The 11632-nt window shown below is 36.2% G+C and overlaps 1 protein-coding gene across 2 annotated transcripts; it reads right to left on the bottom strand.

Moving 5' to 3' along the window:
- Positions 1-822: 822 nt before the first annotated feature.
- On the bottom strand, positions 823-7642 carry Znt77c (Zinc transporter 77C). Of its 2 annotated transcripts, none has more exons than XM_076326383.1 (8): positions 7512-7642; positions 5079-5271; positions 4451-4576; positions 3808-4106; positions 3174-3418; positions 2913-3091; positions 2752-2838; positions 823-1983 (listed from the first exon to the last, which is right to left on the bottom strand). In XM_076326383.1, exons 2-8 carry the CDS (start codon positions 5265-5267, stop codon positions 1570-1572), a joined length of 1539 nt encoding a protein of 512 aa, XP_076182498.1. In that variant the 5' UTR covers positions 5268-5271; positions 7512-7642; the 3' UTR covers positions 823-1569. The 2 variants fall into 2 exon arrangements, with proteins under 2 accessions (XP_076182498.1, XP_076182499.1); XM_076326384.1 differs by having other exon boundaries at positions 7021-7588.
- Positions 7643-11632: the final 3990 nt, after the last annotated feature.

Here is an 11632-nt window from a genome sequence, read left to right as displayed (position 1 = left end):
GGGAGCTTCGAGAAAAACGTTAAAATAGAAACGATTTTCAGAAATTTCTTCATAACGCAAAACCTTGACGAAAGTTTTCGTCACTTTTCGTATATTGAGTATACGAATATTCTAAGATATAGAAATCACTTCTCTTGTTAGAATTTATCGGCTTTTTGAAAAGTAATAAACGCTATTCTAAATAGACCTTCTCGTCGACGGTGTTTATCGACGTTTAGTCTAGCATTTTTTACTTTGATCTAACAAAAAATGAAATCAGGAACTGGAATCTCAGACACGAGATTTTCTAATTGCACATATCAAGCAGTACATGAAAATGCAGGAGAACGAGATGATTACTATTTAACGATAACAACAAATTGAATTAACGACACAGTTCAGATAAAGGAATATTAATAAACAAATGTCAGAATATCTACAGTACTAGACACAAACTATGAACGAAATTAATTCAAGAGCATGTATCTAAGAATTTCGAGAGAATGTACTATTTGGCAGATTGAACTTTCAATGCATTAAGCAGTGTTCAGTAGAATATACTTATATAACAACATAAATTCATAAATGAAAAAGATTGAACGTCCTTGAAACATTTAGATTGCAGGTGCATCTGTATGTACATGACATTATTTGTACTCATCTTTACGAACTCTACTGGTCACATCTTGTATGTATAAAATTCTACCTGAGCAAAAACACAGTTACTGCTTCACCTTTTGCACAATGTAAATGCATGCAGATTGCATTTTAGATATTTTGAACAAAGTAGTACAAATACATTTTCAACGTTAACATTGGGCTGTATCGTATAGAACGTATAATAAATAAAAGACTAATAATTCTAAACTACAAAAGAATTTTTTTTATTACACCATCCACTATTTTCTTTGGAGGAATATTTCACATCGACTTGTACATTGATCAACTGTGGATGATTTGTACTAGGTAAAAATATATACAAATTATTGAAATCTTTACTAGTAACATCCAGTCTTTTTATTTAAAATATACTTTTGTGTGTAAAAAGTGACGTAAAATATTTAAAAAGTTAAATGCAAATATTTTCACGATCGTATGGAGAGATGACAAAATATGTTCCACTTGTAAGTTTCGTTCTTACTTGCTGCACTCTGTTGAATTAGATAAGATAGAGCTTGTAAAAATAATACCTTTGAATGCAAATCAGAAACGTTTCATCAACAGCTGTGAAATATTATTTTGGTTTTCACTAGAATCGATCAAACATTTATCTCAAGAATCTAAGAATACGTGGTAAACATTAATCTTCAACAGCAAAAATTCTAATTAAACAATGTTTCCACGTTTCGTCATTATGTACGCTCTATCGAATATTGCATATCTTAATACTAAATATTTACAATAAAACAACAAATGTCATAGCTACAATATTAAAAACAGAGGTCTGTAATTAAATACTAACTAACTACGTAAAAACTAAATTACGATTTTACGTTTTGAAGTTTAATGTACATAAGTTGGTCCCTGCTGTATAAAAATATGATAAAGCTTTGTCCAGTCGTTGGAGTATTATTTGTTCGAGAGTTAACGTCAATGTTCAGATGTGATCTCCTGGTCCGAGTCTCTACGACTTGTAGTGCATTTCTGATCATTGACATCTACGTTTATCGCATAGGAACCGCTGTCGAGTGTTTTATCTTTATTAACTTGTACTTCTCCATCGTCCGAGCAACACGCGCTTCTGTCTGTTATGTTGTCGCTCCTCGGTTGATAAGACCGTGGTCCCTCGTTATCGTGGAGAATAAATCTCTTCAGATCAACCACAGATGGAGCTGGAATAATTTCCTTTCCCTCGAGTTTCTTGTTTATAGAATGTCTTTGTTTTATCGATACGTCCAAACACGAATCTTCCATAAACTTTTCCTTGGAACAACACTGTGACGAACTGCAGTGCTCACCATGACAACGAATCAAACAACCAGTTCTCTCCATATTTGGTCTTATCTGTCGAAATTAAAATGCAACTAAATTAAAAGACAAAATAAAAGATTTCCTTATATTTTTCGACTGTGATGGCCACCATGAATTTCGCTGCTCGCTTCTCTCGATTTTACAGAACCAACCCTGATGGAGGGGTATATTTCTGTTGATATCACCAAACTATGATGTACTTTTTAATTAGTTTCAATAAACAGAAATTTCACTAATCTAATATTCTAAATTCACAACCAATAGCTCCGAACACGGAATTGTGGAGAAATGGGGCACTTCTTTCGGAAGCATCGGCCATTTTCTTTCGAATCGAGTCCACTAAGGGGAAACAGAACCTAGTAGGACCAACTCCACGGTTCGCGTCGCGTCTTTCTCAATTTTATCTCATTTTCTTCATAATGTAATTGCTCGACAGAAGTAAACGAGCAGATCGAAGGAACTTTGATTCCTTCCATCTTCTCGATATAGTAACTTCGTTTGTATTGCGTGTCGAGGGACATCGATGGAACTTTGATGGTGAGACCTGGTAATCGGTATTACTCGTGACGAACAATAATTCTTGGTCGTGGGTAGTACCGAGTTAATTTAGAATATTAGATTACTGAAATTTCTGTGAATTGAAACCGCTGTACACGTGTTACTAACGAATATTTTCTTGAAATTTTTTCACGGTTATAGTTTGGCACGGTTATATTATACATTTGGTAATAATACATATTTATTTATCCTCGTGTTTAGAAATTTTTGATTAATGTACGATTAATATAATGGTTTGCTTACCTTGTGAAACTCTGGTTGTATAGTCACTTGGGTTATTCCCATTTCTATAAAAAATTCTGTAACCTGATTGGTAATGCTGGCATAAACCTGTAGAACAAATTCTTTGTAATTCAATAGCACTTATTCGCTATCTCCCTAAAATTTATCGTAAAACAGCTCACCGTCGGATCCAAAAATATGATGTGTGCCGTAGATATGATCTTTTGCCCCGTTAGCTGCCACACGTGCAAGTCATGAACATTCACGATGCCTGGGAATGCTTCCAGTAATTCCCTCTTAAGGGAGTCGATATTTATATGGTTCGGAATCGTTTGAAGAAGTATTAATCCAGATTCTTTCACTAGAAATAGAGTTTTCGCAAATATCATAATGGAACCAGAAATTTGTTCAGAAGGTATACGAATTTGCATGTTAGTACTCACTATACGGATAACTAAGAAGGAAAAGAGATATTGAGGAAATAAAGGCAAACAGAGGGTCAATGTATTTGGCCACGTTGGAGTCAGTGAAATACACTAAGGTAGACACTAACATCACGAAAACGCAGCCAAGCACATCACGACACGTTTCTCGAAAACCTTGGCTTTTTGGTATACCCAAGGGACTTCGTCTGGTTTGCGTCGATAGCTGTCGTTCACCTTCCTCCGTTTGCTGTGAAGTAACGTTTCTGAAAACAGATAAAGAGTATCTTTCAACCGAACATCTTACAATCCGTTGTCAGTAGAAAGATATGCAAGTTCTCACTAAAGATTACAATTTTGAACGCGTGTTAAAGAGACACGTTAGATAGGGCACGTGTAATGTACAGTCACGCAAGTACCTAATTTTGCTCTAAGATTCTATTTTACTAGAAAATTTCTTTTAGAATTGAATAGAAATTAATATAAAATCTTTTGTAAATTTTTTTTCGACGAACGAATTATTTTGTTCGAAGTGAACGAACCATCAAACTGATATCGACCAATGACAGTAACGATATCGAGCAATGTAGTAATCTTTTAGATGCAATGGATAGAAGCAAGTCTGTGAAATTTTATTGCAAAATTAATAATTTACCTTCGTAGTATCACGTCCCCGTTCATTGTAACGTGAAGAACGATGCCCTGATTGAAGGTGTATCCTCCTATTAATATGTAACAAAAAGCATTGAGAAGGATACCGGATGCACCAATAGCTAAAACAGGCACTGGATGATGCATTTCGTCCAAATGGTCTATGTGTATTAGAGTCTGCAATGCTTCCACCAGCAAGGAAAAACAGAACGATGCGAGGAAAACGCAGCAGACAAGCATAGTAAGAATGTCTATTCTTGCCCATCCAAAAGTGTTCTTCATTCTTCGATCCGATCGTGATTGCTAATAAGAAGAAACGATTTCTAGCAGGATAGTAATTATGATAACATTACAGTTGTTCCCGCTATCAAGTTATAAAATCGGAACCGACAGTTTTCTCGAGTACGGGGTAGGTAACGAATTTAGTTCAACTTTAGTCTTTAAAATTTTTCAAATTTTAAGAAACAATGTCTGTAATATCAATTTTCTTTATTTTTTATTTCATGGTGTTGATAAGTTTTCCTTCTAAAAGACTCAATTTATATCGTCTTATCTGCACAGTGGAAATATCATTTATAGATATTAATAAGAATTATTATCTCGGACTAGGAGAGATGCAACGAGATTAAAAATGTTTTTATCATTACCTTCGTTTTCGTTGACAGGGATGTCACAGAACCTCGATCTTCGTTATTGATACAAATTACAGAGTTTTGTAACGAACTGGAACTACTGTTGCCCCTATGACTGCTATCACTTTGACGATGGCTATACTACAAAAAATGGATACACTAGTATTTGAAATGATTATTTTTGTACTCTCGAATTTTTTAAGTATTTTCAAAATTTTCAAAGCGTGTCGCAACACGTGGACATTATTTCGAGAGTGACTTTAACAGTGAAGAGAAATGGAAAGACCGTTTGTAAACATTTTTATAATACTCTGAAAGTTAATTTTATCATCCAATATTTCGGAAGAAATATTTTATTTGAACTCTGGTGTCATCTGAAAGTCCATTGTATCGCACAATATTACAATCTTAGTAACAGTGTTGTGATAAAATTAATCGTTGCGTGTCCCTGACGTTAAGTACACATCCAACATCCTTCGATCTATTTGATTTTATTTCATTTTTACACCAATAACAAGATAACACCTCTTTGACTTAAATGTGCGTGAAACGTGCGCGAATACGTGACAGCGTTGACACGGATTCGAACGATACAAATCGAAACGTTTTGGATTTCGTGAATGAAAAATATAGGGAAACTTACCTTGATCGATGCGATGCAGCCTGCAAGTGCTATGACGTTGCACAGCATGTGATATGCGTTAAGCAGTAACGTTAACGAGTGAGTTACATGACTAGCAACGATCTCGACGATGAAGAAAGCAGTGGTGAAGAACAGGATCAGGTACAACTGAACCGGCTGCAGCCTCCTGAACCATTCTTTCACAGCCATGATCCTGCATCAAAGTTTACTTAACGTTTCACCTGTTAACCTATCAGTCACTGTTGCATTCTCTTACGATAAGCTTTTTCTCTACTCTTGCAGTGAAATACGATCAAACGAAATACGATTACTAAATTCAATTATATTTAGTAATCAAATTCCATTTCGAATACCTTCTGTCAAACTGAGCTGTATTGAAACTACTTGCTATGATTATAATTCAATTCCATTTGTAATATACATATATTAACTGTAATATTGTTACTGGCTCCAGTTGACAGCAGTTTCATATAATGTAAAAACACTAGAGCTTTCTATTAACCCTTAAGCACTCGATGCTTCTTTGCTACTAGCTTTAGCTTTAAGTTGTAAAATTAATCTGGAATGGAACATTTTTATATACTTCGCATACATACGTTTACACTCTACAAAAACGTAATATTTAAATTCCAATTTGAATTCCAAATCGCAAAGTTTTCCCGGGTCGGAAATAGTACATTGAATTACTCTTCTCGAGTTCAAAGGGTTAAAAAACAAAATAAATATCGCTCTCCTTGTTCGAAATCTATAATAAATTGCAAAAATTGATTTAGGTCGTACAGTTTGCTAAGAATACAGACACTCTATATAGTAGAAGAAAATGAATTTTAAACGTATGTCTGAGTTTCATATTTGCATTTCCTTGTTTACTGTAAAGGATACCAATTCCTGACCGTTTTATCAAGTCTCCTCAAAAGTAGTATCGTTTCTTATCTTATGAACTTCGATTATATTAAAACCATTTACGAATTCTACAACATTTGTTCCCTTGTGAGGACCACCTTAATTACAATTTATAGCTCGAACCATTCCCCGCTACATGTTATTGTCGGTAAAAATTATTAAAATGAACCTTGACGAAATTCATTTATGCTTGGGCACGTCGAACAATAGAGCAACGCTACAATTGCTGTTAACAACACTCATGATGAAGATAAATATCTTCGTCGTCTCATACAATGGATAAGAATTTCGTTTACTGTTTTCTTTAACAGAGAACATAGATAAAAGTTGATTCAACTTTTTTTATACATAATTTAACTCTCCTTAACATTTTTGGAAAACATTTTCAAAATTCTTTAAATAAGTGACTGCACTTATATTCAAGTTTGTCTTTACGTTTTTCGTTTCTCTTATGATTGCTTTTCCGAAAGGGTGAACGATAACATTTTAACCAGACATTTTTCTTACTCGTAGAGCAAGAGATAAATATCACGATAGAGCAACTCGGAGTGTTCTAATCTCGATACTTCTCTCGAAATAAAATATGAAATTCGTTGGAAAACCACCGTCGTCTAAACAGGTACCTAATTACTCTCGGTTGCACTCTTCACACATCGCGAAACATGGCGTGCATTCAAGTAGCGCACTTCTATTAGAGGAAATTACCCATGGTTACGATAATGCTATACGATGAATTGTGATGGGGATACTGTTCAAACGATCTATCATATTTACGAAGCGTGTACGTTACGACAATCCTCGTTCGATCGTAATAACATTCGATTCTGTCTAAAGTTGTACCCAGTCTCTAAAAAAGACCAAATTCGTCGAAATCCTCGAGAACGTTCCCTATCGACAGATAAAATCGAACGCATCGATAAAGAATACGAAAAAGGTCAGTCGAGGAATCGATTGACAATTCGAGCAACAAACCACTACCGTTGCAAGTTCTGCGATATTAATAGTACGACTTTGCGCGAGAGGAGATTATTATACGCACGTTGTTTGCTCGATAAGTCATCCCCAAGAGTCGCGAGAATGCTACAGAGTGATTCTCCGGCTGGTTCGAATTGTGATCGAAATCTCTGGTTGTTGACCGTGTCTACGTAGCAGTCCTTGGACGGTTGTTGCCCATTGAAACAACAAGGTGAAGAGCGATTGGACCAGCGGATGTAGTCGTCGTTCGAACGATACAGATAGGAAAAACAATGCGTGCGCGGCACGATTATCATCGACTGTGCCGGTGGAAAGGGACGAGCAAACGTGGACGACTCGAGGATCGACTCGCTCGGAAAACACAATCACGAGGCAAAACAAACTCTTCGTACCGATCCACCGTGCGTAAACTTTACTATCGAGCTTCTGTGTTCTCGAACCGACTACCGAACCACTTATCCGGTATCTGCGACGCGTTCTATCGTGCACGCGTTCACTCTGACACCGATAACGAACTTAAACCGGAAAGAGGCACTGTTTTCCAATCAAACCTACCTTTTTCTCCTACCTGGACGACACGGGCTCGCGAACGGAACGAAGAACACGCGAGACGGATCGTCGACGAGCGAACGAAACGGTTCACCGGACAAAACGATATTGACGAGGTTTAATGCTTCCACCGCGCGTTTCTGTGCTCGACCATTGAGTTCGGTCATCATGGCGAACGCTGGGCCTAAACGTTTAATCGTTTCGGTGTCTCTTCGTCCACCTACGGAAGGTCGTTTGTTTGTTCGAGCGATCGAGTCATCCTGATAATAATTTCTCCGCTATTATGCTCTGACGAGTCCTCGAATAATCTGCATTGTCCGACCCGATGAGTTATTCGCTTCAATTGTATACATACATGTGTATATACCTGTGCGACACTAAGCCTGATACAACCGACTTGATTTCTTGTTCGTCGTGTCGTTCGTTCGTCGATTCGATTTTAGTTGTTGTTTGTTACTAGGAACGTTACCAAGCAGAGATGCTGTCGGTGATCAGATCGCTGTAATTGTCTACCATGTAAAACTAATCGATGTTATACCAATAGTCGAGACTTTTCGAAAATAAAAATGTTACAAAATTCACAATACTTATCGTATCAGTGTTTCGACGAAATTACTATACGCGAATAAATAATTTGAACGAAACAGATAAATGTTAGTTTAGAATTTTATGATTTTCTTAAGGAAGTACTTATTTCAGCGAAATTTTTCGTTTAGAACACTTGTGTTTTTCAGCAACTTTGTTTCTATTTTGGAGAATCTTTACACCGAAGGTTCGGTTAACGACCGAATATTATTTAATATTTTTATAGGGAAAGAAAGTATCGTAACTGAGAAGAGTTTCGACGTATTTTCTGTAAGGAAAAACACGTATTAAAATTCCTTCGTAAAAATCGCCAATAGATTCAAAGTACTTGTAGAGTTGTTTCGACATGTGTGGCTAGGAATGCATACATTAATTTATGTAGAATTATACCTGATTAAAGTCATTCGAATTGTGTAGTTTCGTAGTATTAAATTTGCGAGCGTGTCTTGCGCGATTGGAACATTTATCGAGGATTGTTCGAATTACGACGTGTCGGAAACTATTTTTCCAAAGTTAGCGAGGACAATGCAGTCTGTATTGACAAATCGTTCGTTTACGTATCGACCTTCGGCACGCCGTTTAGTAATCATCCCGTTCGTGTACGTGTGTACAACGAGTGACAGAAATATTCTGTCAATAGAGCACGTTTGACTTCGATGCTGTATGTGTTAGTTAATAACGGAGAAAACGGACTGGAAATTGTTTCTTGAAGAAATCTCGTTTATTGAAAAATGCGTGGGTGACCAGAAAATAAAGATTTCTTATTTTCAGGCACGTGTGTTCTTTATCGATAGCTTTCAGGATAATAGTTTATTTTTCTTAGAAAATAATAGTTATCGATATTTACAAAATGATAGTTATTGAACTTTCGAAAATGTTATTTCTATATATTAATTTACTGATTATGCGTGCGTGTGTAGGAAACTTTTACCGATAAGGAAAATGTTAATATTTGTCTTTAGATTCTCCAAGTTACGAAATTGCATTAGCATCTACAAATTTGACGAGATTAGTGTGTTTTTGTTTTTTTACAAAAATATTCTATAATGGATCACGATCGTCGTTGGATAGTTATTGATCGATATGTGTTAGTTAATAACGGAGAAAACGGACTGGAAATTGTTTCTTGAAGAAATCTCGTTTATTGAAAAATGCGAGGGTGACCAGAAAAAAAAGATTTCTTATTTTCAAGTACGTGTGTTCTTTATCGATAGTTTTCAGGGTAATAGTTTCTTTCTATTACAAAACGATAGTTATTGATATTGAACTTTCGAAAATGTTATTTCTATATATTAATTTACTGATTATGCGTGCGTGTGTAGGAAACTTTTACCGATAAGGAAAATGTTAATATTTGTCTTTAGATTCTCCAAGTTACGAAATTGCATTAGCATCTACAAATTTGACGAGATTAGTGTGTTTTTATTTTTTTACAAAAATGTTTTACAATTGATCACGATCGTCGTTGGATAGTTATTGATTGATACATAAAACATATCACGATCAAATGTTAACCGTGCATCGCTCGCTCTCGCTCTCAATCCCGATGCATACAACTTCTCTTTCATTGTGTCAAGTATCTAGTAGCTTGGGATCGTACCGTGACACAATCACAGGGAAGAATATAAAATTTAATCGCTCTTATCTCCCCTCGTAACGAGACGCGTTCCATCTATGTTTATATTAAGGAAGAGAGTGTGAAACAGTCAGAGCAAGTGAAAAATGGTAAAAACAAGTCACATATAGTAAACTCTGCAATAGTACACTAGAGTTTTTCGTAGCTCCAGAAAATCTCGAGCTTTTCAGCGAATATTCAATGCGTATTTTTTTATCGACATAATTTTTTGCACTACTAGACACAATGAAAGTATTGAATTGTTCGGAGAGTCATTTCGTTTTTCTTGGTGAAAATGAAACACGATTTTTTTTAAATGTATAAACATTTTATCAAACTATATATTCTCCATTTTGGAAAACGAAATCACTTTCCGTACAACCCAATAATTACTCGAGCGAGTTAGGAAGATAACCATCAAATTTCATCCATCTGTCCTTTAGGCTATTACAGTCCCGTCTCGATCGAATAACAATCCGAAGATCGTTATTGTATGCATAACAGGGCAATGTTTCAATGCAATATCTTATATCACTTTTCCTTTCCTAGACTAGAATACCTTCTCGCGAGGTATACCAAGAGAGACCATCGTCACAGGCTTCTGTGACCGAGTAATGGAGAAGAAACACATTTGACGGCTTGCACTCGCAAGAGTATCGTTTTACATGTCACTTGAATGTGACTCAAGGAGGTCACTGTAACATTTCTAATTACAATACGCCACCATCTACTCCTAACCCTTCTATTCCTCTCGTACTTCTCACGTGGACTCTGAAAGCAACCTGGTAACCCCCATACGAGTACACGGGATGAAAGTTCATCCTTGCACCACCGCAACGTGTCGGTTCCTTAAACCAGGTGTTGACAAACGTTTTGTTCGGCTATTTCGCTACAAGTGTGGACCCACCTTAACAATTCTGTACACGTACGGATCACGGATATGTGTATTGGAGTTAGTTGCGAACATCCGGGCGCCGTAATAGCTTTTGAACTCTGAAATGTCCGCGTCTCCGATCATTATTGTCGTCTTAATGCTACTTCGTCGAAATACGATGTTACTCGGACTGTTCATCGTCCATTGATAGCAATCACGTCGTGGAACAAATAGGCCGGATTAATAAGTTTACCGGAATTATTTACAGTCAGTTTTGTCTTATCGGTTGGTCGAGTTGATCAACTACCATAAGAATCATTCTTTGGGTAACGAAGTTTTCGATGTATTCATCTTACGCTATCTTGAGTAAATGTCGTAAACTATGTTCGGGAGAAAGCACAGCTCAGATCGCTTAAAAGATGTTCTCGTACTTGGGAAATGTATGTAATTTGTTGTGATATAATTGCCACTGACCTTAATCGTTAGAAAACAATGAACTGTCGTTTAATTCCCACCGGTGATTATGTAAACGAAATAGATGCACATGGCCCAACGGCAAAGGAACGACTGTCTCTTGGACTCTATCTTCGACCATTGTAATTATCTTAAAAGTAGGCAGCTCCCGATAACCCGAGATTATCATTTTCATTATCAGACGATCGACGACGTCCGATCAATCGTATCGCATTGTTGAACAATTCCGAAGTAAACGTGCAATTTAACAATACGTTCAATTCAGTCGTTGCGGTCGAGTTATTTATGGTAAATGTATCAAATTTTTTGCTACCCAGGACTGAAGTAGGACAATATACAACAATGATATAAACACTGTACAATAGTAAAATTGTACTTACTTGGTTGTTTGCTTCTTCAAAGTAGAATATCTTCAGTTCTATGCAAATGTATCACTATGTAACGAACACAAAACAATTAATTAATGACGAGTTTATTAAACTCAACTGCTTGGGTGTTCAACGAAGCTAGCGCTAAATTCGAATTTGTTGTATTATATACAACAATGATATAAACACTGTACAATAGTAAAATTGTACT

Source organism: Ptiloglossa arizonensis, chromosome 14, assembly GCF_051014685.1.
Source record: "Ptiloglossa arizonensis isolate GNS036 chromosome 14, iyPtiAriz1_principal, whole genome shotgun sequence".
NCBI lineage: Eukaryota > Metazoa > Arthropoda > Insecta > Hymenoptera > Colletidae > Ptiloglossa > Ptiloglossa arizonensis.
The sequence above is the reverse complement of the archived record's forward strand: the minus strand, read 5'-3'. Positions and strand labels throughout refer to the sequence as shown.